General features: G+C 38.3%; 1 protein-coding gene across 1 annotated transcript; it reads left to right on the top strand.

The window, feature by feature from the left end:
• Positions 1-3317: 3317 nt before the first annotated feature.
• On the top strand, positions 3318-19541 carry LOC140562774 (uncharacterized). The gene is made up of 8 exons (XM_072688633.1): positions 3318-3470; positions 3567-3907; positions 8878-9043; positions 9245-9676; positions 14811-14906; positions 17547-17864; positions 18899-19012; positions 19188-19541. Exons 1-8 carry the CDS (start codon positions 3428-3430, stop codon positions 19370-19372), a joined length of 1695 nt encoding a protein of 564 aa, XP_072544734.1. The 5' UTR covers positions 3318-3427; the 3' UTR covers positions 19373-19541.
• The last annotated feature ends 225 nt before the right edge of the window (positions 19542-19766 follow it).

Here is a 19766-nt window from a genome sequence, read left to right as displayed (position 1 = left end):
TATGTTGGTCTTCAGGTACAAGACTTCACTTGAGCAGACTAATGAATCAGCTGGCACAGTAGACAAACTCAAAACCCTGACTTGTGAAAATGAAGGGTGCCACAATCAGGAAAACTGTGCAGTTCTCTACTCTTGACACAGGTAGTGCAGTGGCGTGCATGCGGCCCCACGGGGGTGCTGTTGCACTTTATTTTACAGCAGACTGTTTAAGCAAATCCCTTAGTTTATCATTAAGCCTATGGTTATCTACTGGCCCTTGGTATTACTACTGGCTGTAGTGGTCCCATGAGTCAGCCTGTGACCAAAATCCAGTTGTATATAAAGCTTAGAGTTGGCACTTTTCAGGAACATGGAAGGATGGAGATGAGGGCCTGTTGATAGTCATTCATTACCTATCAAATATACCAGCACAGATGTCTCATCCTCCACCTCACAACAGTCATGTATTACCTCACAAATATACCAGAGTAGAAGTCTCATCATCTATTACCGCACAAATAAACCAGAAATATATTACCCCACAAATATACCAGAGTAGAGGTCCCATCATCTATTACCTCACAAATATACCAGAGTAGAAGTCTCATCATCTATTACCTCACAAATAAACCAGTAATCTATTACCTCACAAATATACCAGAGTAGAATTCTCATCATCTATCACCTCACAAATAAACCAGTAATCTATTAATTCACAAATATACCAGAGTAGAAGTCTCATCATCTATTACCTCACAAATAAACCAGTCATCTATTACCTCACAAATATACCAGAGAAGTCCCATCATCTATTACCTCACAAATATACCAGAGTAGAAGTCTCATCATCTATTACCTCACAAATAAAACAGTCATGTATTACCTCACAAATATACCAGAGTAGAAGTCCCATCATCTATTACCTCACAAATATACCAGAGTAGAAGTCTCATTATCTATTACCTCACAAATAAACCAGTCATGTATTACCTCACAAATATACCAGAGTAGACGTCCCATCATCTATTACCTCACAAATAAACCAGTCATGTAAGACCTCACAAATATACCAGAGTAGAAGTCTCATCATCTATTACCTCACAAATAACCAGTCATGTATTACCTCACAAATATACCAGAGTAGAAGTCTCATCATCTATTACCTCACAAATAACCAGTCATGTATTACCTCACAAATATACCAGAGTAGAAGTCCCATCATCTATTACCTCACAAATATACCAGAGTAGAAGTCCCATCATCTATTACCTCACAAATAACCAGTCATGTATTACCTCACAAATATACCAGAGTAGAAGTCCCATCATCTATTACCTCACAAATATACCAGAGTAGAAGTCCCATCATCTATTACCTCACAAATATACCAGAGTAGAAGTCTCATCATCTATTACCTCACAAATAACCAGTCATGTATTACCTCACAAATATACCAGAGTAGAAGTCTCATTATCTATTACCTCACAAATAAACCAGTCATGTATTACCTCACAAATATACCAGAGTAGACGTCCCATCATCTATTACCTCACAAATAAACCAGTCATGTAAGACCTCACAAATATACCAGAGTAGAAGTCTCATCATCTATTACCTCACAAATAACCAGTCATGTATTACCTCACAAATATACCAGAGTAGAAGTCCCATCATCTGTTACCTCACAAATAACCAGTCATGTATTACCTCACAAATATACCAGAGTAGAAGTCCCATCATCTGTTACCTCACAAATAACCAGTCATGTATTACCTCACAAATATACCAGAGTAGAAGTCCCATCATCTATTACCTCACAAATAACCAGTCATGTATTTCCTCACAAATATACCAGAGTAGAAGTCCCATCATCTATTACCTCACAAATATACCAGAGTAGAAGTCTCATCATCTATTACCTCACAAATAACCAGTCATGTATTACCTCACAAATATACCAGAGTAGAAGTCTCATCATCTATTACCTCACAAATAACCAGTCATGTATTACCTCACAAATATACCAGAGTAGAAGTCCCATCATCTATTACCTCACAAATATACCAGAGTAGAAGTCCCATCATCTATTACCTCACAAATAACCAGTCATGTATTACCTCACAAATATACCAGAGTAGAAGTCCCATCATCTATTACCTCACAAATATACCAGAGTAGAAGTCCCATCATCTATTACCTCACAAATATACCAGAGTAGAAGTCTCATCATCTATTACCTCACAAATAACCAGTCATGTATTACCTCACAAATATACCAGAGTAGAAGTCTCATCATCTATTACCTCACAAATAACCAGTCATGTATTACCTCACAAATATACCAGAGTAGAAGTCCCATCATCTGTTACCTCACAAATAACCAGTCATGTATTACCTCACAAATAACCAGTCATATATTACCCCACAAATATACCAGAGTAGAAGTCCCATCATCTATTACCTCACAAATGTACCAGAGTAGAAGTCTCATCATCTATTACCTCACAAATATACCAGAGTAGAAGTCCCATCATCTATTACCTCACAAATATACCAGAGTAGAAGTCTCATCATCTATTACCTCACAAATAACCAGTCATGTATTACCTCACAAATATACCAGAGTAGAAGTCTCATCATCTATTACCTCACAAATAACCAGTCATGTATTACCTCACAAATATACCAGAGTAGAAGTCCCATCATCTGTTACCTCACAAATAACCAGTCATGTATTACCTCACAAATAACCAGTCATATATTACCCCACAAATATACCAGAGTAGAAGTCCCATCATCTATTACCTCACAAATGTACCAGAGTAGAAGTCTCATCATCTATTACCTCACAAATATACCAGAGTAGAAGTCCCATCATCTATTACCTCACAAATATACCAGAGTAGAAGTCCCATCATCTATTACCTCACAAATATACCAGAGTAGAAGTCCCATCATCTATTACCTCACAAATAACCAGTCATGTATTACCTCACAAATATACCAGAGTAGAAGTCCCATCATGTATTACTTGATAAATGTACCAGTCATATATTTCCTAACAAGTGTATCAGTCATACAGTACCTCAAAAATATGTAATACCATATAATAATGATGTTTCTAAATACACAAAGGGCTGACTGTTACTGTGTTGGATTTTTTTGAAAACAGGAAAATGCTGGGATCCAGCAGGAGCTTTTATAACTGAGCCTAAACTTTCTTTGTGGATTCTGACACTCGTGTGTGGGCGTGGTTTGGGGGCTGTTTGTCGAAACTAAATGAGGGAGCTGTTGTGATATGAGCGCTGTACAGTGTGGTGGACTGTTCCTCCCTGAACACTTGTGTCTTCTCCATTGTTAAACTCACTGTAATGGTGCTACAACCTCCACTTTAACTCAGGGAGGAGCGGGTGTCTGTAAGGGGGTTAGAGAGCTCGGTCAGACAGATATGAGCATGTTGATAACGGCCGCTGTTGTCCTTCTGTGGACAGGTGAGCTCGAGTTCCTTAACTTTAACGAGTTTATCGAGCTTTAGCTGAAGGGTGATTCTCACTGAGGCGCACGGATCTCCTCTCTGTCTCTTCCAGGTTGTGTTACAGCGCAGATTTCCTACAGTAAAGACTGGGATGTCGTCCGGAGCGGCAGAAACAGGATCATCAAGTGCAACGTGGACCCCTCGATCTCCCTCAGCTCCTATCCCCTCCACCTGTACAGGGGGAAGCCGGGAGACATCATCCGCCGCATTATGCACTTTCCAGCTGGGTCCACATCGGCCACCAACGAGAACGGCATTCCTGCGAGGTTCAACGGGAGGGTCAGTGGCCAGGGCATGTCTCTCACCATCTCGGGCATAGTACAGGAGGACGCCGCCACGTATTACTGCGCAGTGTGGAAGGGTGATGGCACCGTGCTGAACTGCAGCAGAGGAGCAAGACACAAACCCGGGCTGCGTCCCAAACTGAGCACTGCCACCTACACCCCCCCACTCTTTCATTATATATATATATACTATATATATTATATTACTGCCCATATAAAAGGCTTTTCCAGGTGCCCAAAACATTTATATGAGGGCTACTATAGGTATTTGTGTGTGTGTGTGTGTGTGTGTGTGTCTCTCTCTCTCCTCACACATACACACACCCCTTCTAATGAAGGCATTCCGCTTCTTTAACTTGCACACATTACTGACACATATGTGCAAATGCACACACACAGCTTGTCTAGTCCCTGTAGAGAAGCATTGCCAATAGAATAGGACATATAGTAGTATATGCAAACTATGCAGTATATTGTCACTGTCCAAAGAAAAACATGTATGAAGGAATAAATGGTCTTAACTTCATTAGTTGATGTAAAATAGAAAGTTATTCCAAGTCATTTAAAGGGTTTCTATTAGTTGATTCACCCAGAATTATTTACACAACGTACAGAGCAGCTACAGGGTTCGACAGCAGTGCCAGTGAGGCAAATACAAATGCATGCTGTCAATCATTTTGTCCCAGAAAAAGAACAGTTCAAAGAAAATCACTGAAACTCCATGTATTGCTATGATATTCATGCCCATGATAAGTGTATGTAAACTTCCGGTCACACCAGCACATATGCATGAGGTACTGATGTGGCAGACGGTCATGCTACTGCAATCACACCATCGTGACAAAAAGCCGGACACTTCTCCTACCTACCAAAAGTGAAAACACTGGTGAAAAAAAAAAAAAGAGAAAGCCTTTCCATTCATCTATTACCTCATACATATACCAGAGTAGAAGTCTCATCATCTATTACCTCACAAATAAACCAGTCATCTATTACCTCACAAATATACCAGAGTAGAAGTCTTATCATCTATTACCTCACAAATAAACCAGTCATGTATTACCTCACAAATATACCAGAGTAGAAGTCTTATCATCTATTACCTCACAAATATACCAGAGTAGAAGTCTCATCATCTATTACCTCACAAATAAACCAGTCATGTATTACCTCACAAATATACCAGAGTAGAAGTCTCATCATCTATTACCTCACAAATAACCAGTCATCTATTACCTCACAAATATACCAGAGTAGAAGTCTCATCATCTATTACCTCACAAATATACCAGAGTAGAAGTCCCATCATCTATTACCTCACAAATATACCAGAGTAGAAGTCTCTTCATCTATTACCTCACAAATAAACCAGTCATGTATTACCTCACAAATATACCAGAGTAGAAGTCTCATCATCTATTACCTCACAAATAACCAGTCATCTATTACCTCACAAATATACCAGAGTAGAAGTCTCATTATCTATTACCTCACAAATGTACCAGTCATATACAAACCGGATTCCAAAAAAGTTGGGACACTAAACAAATTGTGAATAAAAACTGAATGCAATGATGTGGAGGTGCCAACATCTAATATTTTATTCAGAATAGAACACAAATCACAGATCAAAAGTTTAAACTGAGAAAATGTATCATTTTAAGGGAAAAATATGTTGTTTTAAAATTTAATGGCATCAACAAATCCCCAAAAAAGTTGGGACAAGGCCTCTAACTGTTCAATCGTCTTGGGCCTTGTTTGTCGCACCTTCCTCTTTATGATGCGCCAAATGTTCTCTATAGGTGAAAGATCTGGACTGCAGGCTGGCCATTTCAGTACCCGGATCCTTCTCCTACGTAGCCATGATGTTGTGATTGCTGCAGAATCTGGTCTGGCATTATCTTGTTGAAAAATGCAGGGTCTTCCCTGAAAGAGATGACGTCTAGATGGGAGCATATGTTGTTCTAGAACCTGAACATAGTTCTCTGCATTAATGGTGCCTTTCCAGACATGCAAGCTGCCCATGCCACAAGCACTCATGCAACCCCATACCATCAGTGATGCAGGCTTCTAAACGGAGCGTTGATAACAACTTGGGTTATCCTTGTCCTCTCTGGTCCGGATGACATGGCGTCCCAGTGTTCCATAAAGAACTTCAAATCGTGACTCATCTGACCACAGAACCGTCTTCCATTTTGCCACACTCCATTTTAAAAGACCCCTGGCCCAGTGCAAACGTCTGAGCTTGTGGAGCTTGCTTAGAAATGGCTTCCTCTTTGCACTGTAGAGTTTCAGCTGGCAACGGCGGATGGCACAGTGGATTGTGTTCACTGACAATGATTTCTGGAAGTATTCCTGAGCCCATTCTGTTATTTCCTTGACAGTGGCATTTCTGTTTGAGGTGCAGTGACGTTTAAGGGCCCGGAGATCACGAGCATCCAGTAGAGTTTTACGGCCTTGACCCTTACACACAGCGATTGTTCCAGATTCTCTGAATCTTTTGATGATGTTAAGCACGGCTGATGATGATAACTTAAAAGTCTTTGCTATTTTACGCTGGGTAACACTATTCTGGTATTGCTGCACTATCTTTCTGCGCAACAATGGTGGAATTGGTGATCCTCTTACCATCTTGGCTTCAGAGAGACACTGACACTCTGATAAGCTCTTTTTATACCCAATCATGTTGTCAATTGACCTAATTAGTGTTAATTGGTCTTCCAGCTGTTCGTTATATGCTCAATGTCCTTTTTCCAGCCACTTATTGCTACTTGTCCCAACTTTTTTGGGATTTGTTGACACTGTGAAATTTTGAATCAACATATTTCTCCTTTAAAATATTACATTTACTCAGATTAAACTTTTGATCTGTCATCTATGTTCTATTGCGAATAAAATATTGACATTTGCCATCTCCACATCATTGCATTCAGTTTTTATTCACAATTTGTTTAGTGTCCCAACTTTTTTGGAATCCGGTTTGTATTTCCAAACAAGTGTATCAGTCATACAGTACCTCAAAAATATGTAATACCATATAATAATGATGTTTCTAAATACACAAAGGGCTGACTGTTACTGTGTTGGATTTTTTTGAAAACAGGAAAATGCTGGGATCCAGCAGGAGCTTTTATAACTGAGCCTAAACTTTCTTTGTGGATTCTGACACTCGTGTGTGGGCGTGGTTTGGGGGCTGTTTGTCGAAACTAAATGAGGGAGCTGTTGTGATATGAGCGCTGTACAGTGTGGTGGACTGTTCCTCCCTGAACACTTGTGTCTTCTCCATTGTTAAACTCACTGTAATGGTGCTACAACCTCCACTTTACCTCAGGGAGGAGCGGGTGTCTGTAAGGGGGTTAGAGAGCTCTGTCAGACAGATATGTAAATGCTTGTTATTTGGAGAATGGTTGGATGTGATGAGCTGCCCCTGGGGATGCCATCATATCTGCTGTACTTTAAAAGTGCTCTGTATTTTTTTCAGTTTATTTTATTGAGGTTAAAATTATGTGTAAAGCTCAATGTTTGGAAGGTGTTGGACTTTTGATCACTCTATCAATGGTTCATAAACCGTGTATCGCATAGAAAATATGGCAAATATTTACTGTTCTTACATCTACTGTTCTTCACCCATCTGCCAATAGCCTGTCTTAGTGAGGTAGCAGTAAAAATATGTGTAGTAAATTTTACAGTGTGAAACACAAACTGAAAAAGTGTATAATATTAGTTTTGCAAAAATGATTTATTGGGTTAGTAAACTGAGGCAGATTGCCCACTGACTCAGCTGCAGTTGCACCGTTTAGCTTGCTTAGATTCTGATTGGTCCTGCTGCTGAGTTTGACTCTCTGTCGTCCCTCCTAAACTACCTACAGGTCAGTGTGCTTTAGGGAGAGTGGATTTATTTTAGTGAGCAACTTAAATAAAAAGTCAGCTATTTGCCAAGTTATTTGGCGGGTCGGATTATGAGGCCAGTTCTGGCCCATGGGCTGTATGTTATACTTTATTAAGGAACATTGCCAGAATGATCACCTCGTCTCGTTCAGAACCATGTATATGAGAGGAAGCACCCACAAATACATCTGTTCATTTCTTATTTTACCCACAACCTCCTCCAGAACTGCTCAGAGAACAACCTTCATGCAGTGTTTTCAGAACATCAGTTACAAATTGAGGACCTTTGGCCTAGAACTGCATATCCCATCATCCAAAATGTTTGAGTAGTCTTTTTTGACCTTTAGAAAGCTCTTCTCCATTTATACACACTGTATATGTTGTGCATACACCAGCCGTCTAAACAACATGCTCAGCTTTACAGCTTCATCCAAAGCTAATGTTCTGAACCTCATGAACTGAATTCTGCTAAACATACACTAGAAGACTGAAAATACATTGGAAGGGCTAAAGTCTGACCCTCTCTCTCATCTAAAGACAATTCGTCATTGCTCACAGAGCTTTTAGTCAAAGACTCTGTGTCATCCCCCCTCTCTCTGCAGTCTCCAACAGCCAACTGAAGCAAGAGCACTCACACAAGTAGGCTGCTGTTACCAGCACACAGGTGCAGGCCATTACTCATTACCCTCTCCTCCAACTGCTGCTCGACCACAGGCCCCCACTGTCTCTGCAAGTGAAACTTCTATTCCACCTTGGATGATGATTAACACTGTGCTGAGTTTAATTAATTAACAGGTCATTCATGTATATTTTGAAAGGCAGTTGGGTCACTTGCAAGGTACTGCTACTTGTCCACAGCATTAACCTTATCGGTTTCACTGGTTTTCAATACAGTGCTCTAGAAGATTTGTCCATCGCTGGGCAGGAGAGGCACCAACAATGCCCACTTGTCTTTTCTTCTCGCTTGCTGTGGTGATGCTTTCACCCAGGGGTTCAATGGTGACTGTGAAGCGGGAGTAAGAGTTACAGCTTCATTAAACAGGCCGCAGGCCCGGTAAAGAGTCTTACAGAGTCTTACAGATGTAAATCCCATCCTTTACAATTTTTTATTAGAGTTTATTAGACTCTGAACCACATCACACATCAACAAGTAAAAACCTGACCTGATCACGTAATCTAACCTCATTTTAGGACAAACCAGCACTGAGAACTGCACTGTCCCCTCCCTTCCCTGTTGGTACACATTACTGTGTGATGCCCCACACATCTGCTGAGCACAGTGTCAAGCATCTTCTCACAGCAATGCAGCTTCTACCCATCACCTCCTCTCTGCTTCTTACTGCCCTCACTAGCACAGGTAAGGCCATGTCTAATTGCACTTTTGCTTTCATAAGGTTTGGTATTTATCCTCTATTGGTGCTATTGGGCTGTTTAGTAACACAAGCATCTCTGCCACAGTGTTTATCATTAGCTACCGTGACGTAGTCATCGGTCCAGTGTTATACAGATTGCTCAAGGCGCTTGCTTAACCCAAGAAGCGTTTTTATCCCTCCGACAGTGTTCAGTGCTGAGAGGCTCGAACAGAAACTCTTGATGACTAAGCCTGCAGCTAAGCTTGCTATCATAGAGTGCAAGTTCTCAGCAAACTGCGAGAATAACATTCACTGGTATCAGAAGAAGGACGATGAACTCAGGAGGGTCCAATACGTGGGCATCAACGATGGAACTCCCAGGAATGACCGTGGTTTTGAGTACCTGAAATCTGCAAGGAAAGGAATCCACAGTTTTGTTTTGAAAATCCCTGATTTAAAGCCAGAGCATTCTGCCACTTACTTCTGCGCCTGCTGGATTGGTTACCACAGCAAGACACAGCCCATACATCACATGCACAAAATACTAGCGGCTGAGCTTTACGCTACAGGAAATGACACCAGGACTTTTAGGCTAGACGGTCTGATAAGTCTGCAGTTTACGAAACTCCACCGCAAAGGTACAGGAGAGAGAGCGTGGCATTAAACATATACACCACTTCATAACTTCACTGAAATATGCGTCTATACATTCACATCATTCTTACCTCTTCAGTCCTAGGTAAGTCATATCAAAGATATGATGAAGGTCTTGATGGCTGGGAGGGCACTGTTTAGCTTAGCTTTTCTAAGTCTATTGTTTTTCCATGTTGTAGTGAAAACATTAAAAAGCAATCTACGATAACTACTTTCTGTTTTAACACTGATTACAGTAGCTGTACTGGGACTGACCGTGGAGCAAACTGAGCTCTTCTTGACAAAGTCGCTGGGCAAGAGAGCTTTTATTAGCTGCAAAGTGACTGGACTGTCCAGTAGCAACTATGTCCACTGGTACCAGCAGAAAGACGGCGAAGCTCTCACTAGAATTCTCCGCATTAAAGAAGACGGCAGTGGCCTTACTCATGACTCTGACCATCCCCAGGCAAAGGACTTCACTGTGAAGCTGGACAAGAGGTCTAATGCTTACAATCTGAAGATAGATACACTGAGGATGAGCCATTCAGCAGTGTATTACTGTGCCTGCTGGGACGGCCACAGTGAGAGTAACTACTCACGTCCTGTACAAGAACTCTGCCCAAATAAATTGTATATCCCTCAGTACATAAATCTGGAAGATATTATAGGCAATGTCTGAATAGGTCACTACCTATTAAGCCACACATCTGTATTTTAATATTAAACAATGATCAGGCCTGATCATACATGCACTCAAACAAATCTAATGCTTTGTTATCTAGTCAACATTGTTTCTTAAATTTTAAGGGGTTGTTCAGCAAAAAAACCTTACTTCAAGTGTATACTTTGCTACATCGCTAACAAATGCTAGAAGTCAATAGTCAACCTCCCAAATAGTTTCAGGAAATATACTGTACATAAACATGCACTTCTCTCAAATCACTCAAACCACATTCAGCTCAGCCTTAATTGATTTGTCAAAACCCTACTTTTGTTTAAAATGTCTCTCTTTGGTTTTATTTATTTTTTATTCGCAACAAAATTATACTGTGCAAAAAAACACATTTACAAGACCAGTGCCCAGTGACTGTAGAAAGCATGGACAGCGCAAACGTCTCTCAAAAGTGAAGCAACCACAGGTCTAGCGCCTCTACTGGCTGGTTTTCGATGATGTGAACCTGCTCCCATCCCCTTATGTTTCAGTGATGAAACAGATTTTTCATCTAATGTTTCTCCTCTAAACTATCTTTCCATCTCCAGTGTCTAATTCAGGTAGTTCTCCATGTGCTAATAGGACCATTTTTTATTTTCCCCCAGAAATCGTTTTTAAACCCTTATTCTGATGTTTTGTGAGAAGGCTGGATTACACTTTCTGCTCATTATGTGGAGCTAAATTGTAGTCAAGCTTAGATAAACTGCACTTTAACTGTTGAAATGTTAAACTTACTGGACTAACTAGGTATCCTGGGGAAAAGCTCATTGAAGGTGGTCTGGGACATGCCAAAATCCTTATAAGCAAGTCTCTCCATCTTTGACACCACCAGGCAGTTATGCCAGACCAGGATCTTTGAATGTGGAGAGAACAAAATACTAGTAAAGTAAAGTATGTATTTCAAAAACATCATAAAAACCTGTTTCACTGGAAATTGTTAAGAAATGTGATTTTTCAGTATGTTTTGGTGACTGTGCAGATCTCTACATAGAGGGGGGGGGGTCCTACTAGCACACTGACCCTGAAGGGGGCAGGTCTATCATAGGAGCTTTATGTTTTGGTGCTGGGGACCTGCATGACTGACAGGCCTCACACCGTTCACACCAGCGTCTTATGACCTTCAGTAATGACACACTCAGCTGAAAAGTGAGCCAAAGTAGGTCTCCCATGGAGATGCTGGAGCAGACAAGGCACAAGGTGTCTGGGAATCACTATCTGCACCTGTCTCTGTCCTGCAGGAGACTTAAGCACGGTGCCACACAAAAGACCATCTAATGGACAGGTAATATCTACATCCTCCCTTTGAAGTTACCTAATTTTAGAGCCGTCGTGTGAGAGGGAGTAAACTAGACTTTGATTTACATCCGAACCCTGGTGAAATTATGCACAAAAGCAATCTGGTGAGACAGGCGCCTCTGCATTCAGGGACGAGAATCATCCTTGTGGACGATAACCCAGTTAAATGGGCTTAGCTTTAGCACCCACCTACCTCATCGCCTAATCAAGTCAATATCACAGTCCACGCACAGGGTGGCCCAGCAGAGGGTGATCATCGGTTATACTGGGAATGTAGACGGCCCAATGTAGTGTTAAAACTCTAGCACTGCCCATACAATGGCCCAGACTTTCCTATCAAATGTGGACCACCGGTGTCACAAGAGGGGCAGAGGAAAGCAGTCACACACTCAAAGCATTCATCCATTCAAACAGCACGATTTTCCCAGCTAGACGATGCAGAGGTGCAGCCTGCTTTGCAAAGTTTCTAACAAAGCGTCTGTAATATGAAAAGGCCGTAACTTCTGAGCAAGTGGGCCGGAACTTCACAGTGTTGGTAACTACATGACCAATGAACACTACATGATCTCTGGGAAGTCACATTTGTCCAGCACGTTTTAGTCCAGCAGACTAAATGACTATACAGTGGGGAAAAAAAGTATTTAGTCAGTAACCAATTGTGCAAGTTTTCCCACTTGTGGGATGAGAGAGGCCTATAATTGACATCATAGGTAGACCTCAACTATGAGAGACACAATGAGAAAAAAAAATTCACATTGTCTGATTTTTAAAAAATGTATTTGCAAATTATGGTGGAAAATAAGTATTTGGTCACCTACGAACAAGCAAGATTTCTGGCTATCACAGACCTGTAACTTCTTCTTTAAGAGGCTTCTCTGTCCTCCACTCATTACCTGTATTAATGGCACCTGTTTGAACTTGTTAACAGTATAAAAGACACCTGCCCACAACCTTAAACAATCACACTCCAAACTCCACTATGGTGAAGACCAAAGAGCTGTCGAAGGACACCAGAAACAGAATTGTAGACCTGCACCAGGCTGGGAAGACTGAATCTGCAATAGGCAAGCAGCTTGGTGTGAAGAAATCTACTGTGGGAGCAATAATCAGAAAATGGGAGACCACTGGAGTGGAGCATGATGGAGTTGAAAGTCTGTGTTGCCCGCCGACAGCCCCAAAACGTCACTGCTCTAGAGGAGATCTGCATGGAGGAATACCAGCAACGGTGTGTGCCAACCTTGTGAAGACTTACTGAAAACGTTTGACCTCTGTCATTGCCAACAAAGGATATATATCAAAGTATTGAGAGGAACTTTTGTTATTGACCTAATATTTTTCACCATTATTTGCAAATAAAGACAGACAAAAATCAGACAATGTGATTTTCTGATTTTTTTTCTAATTTGTCTCTCATAGTTGAGGTCTACCTATGATGTCAATTACAGGCCTCTCATCTTTTTAAGTGGGAGAACTTGCACAACTGGTGATTGACTAAATACTTCCCCCCCCCCACTGTATATGAAGGTGACGCCAAAATAGCAACATCAGCTGGCTGAGGAAGCAGTGCAAGGTCAGTTTCACCCAAGTTCACCCAAGTGCACTCCTTCATAGTGGGGTTTAAAACATGTGCCACTGTCAAGTCAAGTCAAATTTATTTGTATAACACTTTTTACGGTTGTTATCACAAAGCAGCTTTACACAGTCAGTAATTGGCAAAAGACAGAAAAAAATAAAAATAAATAACATAAAAAGATGAAAAAACTAAGACCCCCAGTGAGCAGCCAACAGCTACAGTTGCAAGGAAAAACTCCCTCAGAGCTGGAGGAAGAAACCTAGGGAGGAACCAAGACTCACAAGGGGGACTATTTATACTATTTATAAATTATTGATAAAAGTTACCAAACCAAGGGGAATCTACAGGTTAATCATATTCAGGTTATTCATGTTTATACTTGCTTTGTAGCCTGCAGTGTGGATGATGTGCTCAGTGTGCTCAGTGAAACACTTGAGCGGTACGACTGTATGTGTGGTGAATATCTCCCTGATTAACTACCTAACTAACAACCACTGATGAAGAGGAAAGCACATGATAACTAAAGCAGTCATTTATAGTTAATTTACTAGGGTTACTAGATCGACTTGTGGTCGGGAATATTAACCAGTTAACTGTGATCAGCCAGTCTGCATAGACATGTACAAAAATGTTTTTTTTTTTTATCATGGTGTATTTGGTAAAATGAAACATTGTTTTATTTAGATAAAGTCAGTTAGAACATGCTTTTGGTCATCATCTCATTTCCCCTGAACATCACCTGTGAATATCGATCATATTCAAACAGATCTTTCTCCAGAGTCATCCTGAGAACTGTGTTGGTAACAAAGTACTTTTTGTTATTTCTGAACTGAATAATGTAGTGTAGCACTGTGCACTGAGCAGATAAATAACACACTGAGAGCTAACCAGGCTAAAATACATGCCATGCTAGCATATGAAAACAGGGGTGGAGATAATGGTAAGAGAGAGAGATAGAGAACTACTTTTTTTTACTCCGCTTATTTGGATGTAAATATTTTATATAGGTGGTGAAGGTCATGGAGTTCAAAAACTACATATTTATTTTATATCGAAATAAACATTGCATCAATGTGTAAGCTATGTGTAAGCTAATATTTGCATGTACTTTGCTTGCAGCGAATCAGTCTCTGCAGTTAAAAGGGTCAAAGCAGGTAACTGAGCAAGCTGATAAATTCAGTGATAATCTCTAAACTGACAATGTATTATTCTGCAATACACTATATACCATGCACCTGGTGATATTCATCACACTACGGTGTGTATTTGTATGGACATACTATCATAAAAGACACTGAAAAGACATAAAAGACTACCAGCGTGATACAATAAAACAAAAGCAAAAACAGGTGTTCATGGGTTACGGTGTTTATGGTGAAAGCATGTGTCTTTCTTGCATGAGTGTGATGTACATATACACATAGTTAAGCTCCACTTGACAAATGAAGAGTTTACATGGCAGCACCTAGTGGTCGGATAAATGATTTTAATATAAATGCTGAATTCTTGAGAACTGCTAGTCTTTTTTGTCTTCTATCGATAAAGTTAAGCTGAAATGTACCTTTAGCTTATGTCTCAGCACTTTTTGTTCTTGAATGTTGCACTGTGGCTAATGAGAAAGTCTTCGGCTCTGGCACAAGACTTTATGTAACAGGTAAGAAATTAGCATTATATATATACTGTTTATGTGCTAAATGTGCTAAAGAGAAAACATGCAAAAGTTCAACACTATTAAATCTAAAGACTGAATGAGTTTGTGACATTGGAAAAGGCTGTATCTATTTTTTTTGCTGTTAGAAGTTGTACTTATACAATATTTGTAAGTGTGGCTTTAGACACTTTTCTAAAATATTTAGAGCTAGAACACAACTTATAATTAATGCAATTACTTTAGTAAATCAGTTCTCATTTTATGTTCTGCAAAGTAATACTAACAAACAATTTACAATTAATGTCCTAATCTATTTGCATGTGTGTGTAAATACAGGCTTAATGATTAGTATTATGCGAAACTTTGTTACAATGTTTCTAATATTTGATATTCACAAAATCAACCATTCATTTAATCATGGTAAGAAAAGTGTATATTAAAAAGTTTCTGGAAGTCTGGAAGATGCTCTAAATGTTGCAGTGCATGTGGGGAAATGGGTGCTATATGCTCACTGTCTGCAGACACATTCTGAATAAACACCTGGTCTGAATTGGTCTTGGTTTACATCTAAATGTACACAACTTTATCTCAGTAAAAAAACAACAAATATGCAGAGTCAAACCATGTGTTGTTTACATGTATCTGCTTATTAATAATTAAAGAAAATGTAAACGGCACATGGTGAGTAAATGCACTTTTTCTTGTAATTTGTTTTATCTTACTGATAAAAGTTCATTTTAGAGGAAATATTATTTACTTAAAAGCAATTTAAAAAGTAGTTGAACAAGTAAGGACTTTTTAAACATGATGAATTCTGGTCAATAATTTTATTATAGTACCTTGATGTTGTATGTCTAGAATCATCTTGCAATTGAAAATGTTAATAATTTATTTTTAAAGTATGTATTTAGATATTATAATTTGTAATAATTGTAGTTGTTTACAATGTGTAAATCAACATAAATATAAATACATTTCGAAATAAAAAAAATCATCTACAAGACCCTCCTATAACTTAAATGTAATATGTGAAAAACTATGCTGTATGTAAGATTGTTTTGTGTCTGTGTAAGGTTAAAAATAGTCACAAATAATGGGAGTTAAAACCTGCGATTTTAAAACACTCAAACACATTCTGAAATGTGACCAAAAGTCAAAAACGTTCAAAAAAAAGTTCTTCAAAGCCTACTGCAAGATTATGAACAAGTAAAAGAAACTTTTATATAGAACTATGAAACCTCACAGAACTCTATAAATGCTTAAATGGTTCTTTGCTTGTTTAAAGAGTTTCTTGAATCAGTAATTTATTTTGTAATTAGATTTGTATGTGAACATTTAAAAAATCTATCTATATAGCAGCACAAAAAGGGTCCAAATATTGGTAAAGAAGTCAAAGAATCTGTTTTGCTTAGAGTGTATGGCTAAAGATATGTATACAACATGTTCATAAATTACTTTATCTGTATGTACATACAATCAAATTCAAAGGTTTGTGCAAGCAAGATGTGAATGTGATGTGAAAGCAAGTTGCACATTTTCTACATATTTCTGCACAATTCAACATTTTAGAAAAAAATAATAAAACATTTGATATAAAATTTTCCAATATGTCAAATTATGATGATAAACAGGCACTGTGATCTGGAAATTACAGAAAATATGTGTAGGGTAACTTATTTTCAGCAAGAAATCAACAAGATGTCATTTAAACAGGCTCTACAGGAAGATTTAACACAGTAAGAGTACAGATGTTAAGATTAAGTATTATTGTCAACACTCAATCTTTTGTGGAAAAAACAATAATTTAAAAAAATGTATGTGCCATATACAGTTTGATTTAAAGTTTTGGGCACCCCCTGGTGAAATTAAGTGCTTGGCTTCCTCAATAGAGAACAGAGAACACACTTTCTGCACATTCTAAAATAATATTTGTTGTTTAGTAGTTTAATTGTACATATTGCAAAATGTGTGAAAAAGTAACACAAACACATTGGTGTATTTTTCCAACATGTTGAATAAAAAAAAAAATCAACAGAAATTGTGTCAAAAACATGCAGAATTACATTGAACAAACTATTTATTCACTTATTCTTACTGAAAGAAAACCAACAAAAACAATAAAACGTGCAATTTTGCCCAAAAAGTGCTCAAACTGGTTGGAGATAAATGTATAACACCATTCTAATAATGATGAAAATTGTTAAAATATGGAGAATGTTTTTCAAAAGTATTCAACCAACAGCAATCCAGCCAATGCTGAGGAGGAGAGTTTCCCTTTATTTTCTTGATTAGATTTGTCATATTCCATTCCAAAATATATTCCAAATATACCAAATATGTATAAGTTTTGAAAAAGAGAAAAGTAATTAAAATAAATCAATAAATATTAATACTTAAGCACAGGTAACTTTGGTTATGATTTATTTTAATCTTATACATGAATGAATAACCATTATATAATTACAATAAATACCTACAATTTTGTGAATTAATCACCAATAACCAAAACAGCTGTGAATGAATAGGCTATACAGGGCTTTGAAATTAAACTCTTGATTAAAACAGTCCTGATGAAAAACCTCTTTAATGCACCATAAACCAAAGTTGTGCTCTCAGTGTTTGGAACTTTCTGTGTTGAAACAGATGAAAAAGTAAAAAAGCCGAAAGTGTCAGCGTACCCAATGTCCAAGACAAGAGATGGGAAAATGGTTGCCGTGTGTCAGGCCAGAGACATGTTTCCAGACCTGGTGAAATTCACATGGAAGGATCAAAGTGGTAAGAACATGGAACTGTCAGAGGGAGAAGACCTTCTGGAGCAGAAAGACAGTAAAGAGGCCAGAGTGACCAGCATGCTCATCATAGATGAGCAGAGAGCAAGCTCTAACACGTTCACCTGCTCCGTCCAACACGACGGCAGTGAAAATAAAGAAGAGAGTGTCGTCATCCCAGCAAGTACCAAAGGTAAACGGTCCTCTGCCCTGCTCCTCTTTTCTTTTTCTTACACCAACATATATGAGAAACTGTACCTTTCAAAGAGGGAACAAATAACTAACTAACTAACTAACTAACTAACTAAATAAATAAATAAGATGTGCCAATATTTCTGGAGGTCACAGATTAGTATACATATATACAGTCCTGTATCTTTGGCAGCCACAAAATATGTTTAAAACAGTTTATCTGAGCAGGACTTGTGTTTTTGCCTGTAGAACACTCAGGATATAAGAATAAAACACAAACACACAGATACAGAACAACAAATACATCACAGTAAAACAAATAACAAATAAACAACAAATAAATCGCAGTATAAACTTGATTCAATTAGGCCACATGCTTCCAATTAATCATAATGAGTGCAGTGAGCATATTCAAACTAAATATGATTATATAAATGTGATTGTTAAGTAAAAATATTTCATATTTCATTACAACATTTCAATGTAAACTATTTTAGCCTTTTATTGGAATTGAATTTCATTTGGATCAAAAAAGCAAGTTCAAGCAGAAGGCCGTGGTAAAAACATGTGGCAGCTCAGAGCTGTTTTGACAGCAAGAGAGAGGACTACACAATATTAGACAGGTGGTTTTAATGTAATGGCTGATCAGTGTACAGAGTATAAACTAGGCACCAAATGGTAACTTCAGTTTAGTTTAATTCAATTTATCAAGTGTTTCTGGATCAACACAAAGTTGATGTTGAAGAAATTACAATGTTGTACACAATTATTTACTAACATATAATAATAATATTAATGGTAATTATTGTTGTTATTATTATATTCATATAATTTATAATCATGTAAATATAAAAATGTTCTTTTTATTTTACATCTAATCTGGGATCAATCAAGTATTTCAGATTTTGATAACTTGTTTTTGGTGTGACTTTCACTATAATTACAAAATATTTCATAGCCAGATTTTTTAATCAAATTAGTCGAGAATTCTGAGCCTATAATTACAAAAATAACTGTAGTTTTGGTATTTTACAGAGGAGGAGAAACAACCTGAGGTCAACCCAAATTCTGGCTCAGACCCAACCTGTCAGCCCCCAGAACAACAAGAACAACAAGAACAACAAGAACAAGAACAATCAGAAGACCATGGTAAAAAAAAAAATACAGCTAATCTAACCATTTCCATTTCAGGAATAAAATGCAATTTCAGAGTTGGGAAGTCTCTCTCTGTCTTTCTGTCTGTTTTATAACAGATTGATGGAGACTGAATTTTGTACATTACATTAGGATCAGATCACTAATGATCTATATTTCTCTTCTGCAGGTTCGACTGGGATCGTCCGCAAGCTGTATCTGTTCAGTGTGACTTATATGGCACTGCTTGGGAAGAACGTGGTGTATTTCTGCGCCGTGTGTGTCCTGCTGTACAAGAGGAGAGCTGGAAACAGCAAGTCTGTCAGCAGTGAATCCACCAGACCAGAACAAGTGAACAAATCTCAAGTCTCATAAAAACAATGTAGATATGAGTGCGTCTAAACTTCCCAGAGTGATGATTCATTTTGATTATACCCATTAATATAGTTCATCTTGGACACAAAGCACTGAATATTTTCTCTTGCTTTTTTATTTGCTGCTTTTAAAAATCACAGTTGTCAGATTTTGCTGTTGTTTAAATAAAGATGCTGAACTAAAAAAGGTGACTCTGTTTGATGATCTCAGTTTCATTACACTGCTGTTTACATTTTATATACATGTGCAACCAAAACAATGTAGGTTTACGTTGATCAGCCATAACATTAAAACCACTGACGGGTGACGTGAACAACACTGATTATCTGCTCATGTTGGCTACTGTCAAGTGTGTGGTACACATATGAGGCAGTAAGTAAACTGTCAATGCAAT

Source organism: Salminus brasiliensis, chromosome 9, assembly GCF_030463535.1.
Source record: "Salminus brasiliensis chromosome 9, fSalBra1.hap2, whole genome shotgun sequence".
Classification (NCBI taxonomy): Eukaryota; Metazoa; Chordata; class Actinopteri; order Characiformes; family Bryconidae; genus Salminus; species Salminus brasiliensis.
The sequence above is the reverse complement of the archived record's forward strand: the minus strand, read 5'-3'. Positions and strand labels throughout refer to the sequence as shown.

Coding starts and splice junctions, on each gene's coding strand:
- LOC140562774 (XM_072688633.1), top strand. CDS start 3,428: ATGAGCATGTTGATAACGGCCGCTGTTGTCCTTCTGTGGACAG. Junction 9,677..14,810: donor TACGAAACTCCACCGCAAAG/GTACAGGAGAGA, acceptor TAAGCTGAAATG/TACCTTTAGCTTATGTCTCA. Junction 17,865..18,898: donor CATCCCAGCAAGTACCAAAG/GTAAACGGTCCT, acceptor GGTATTTTACAG/AGGAGGAGAAACAACCTGAG.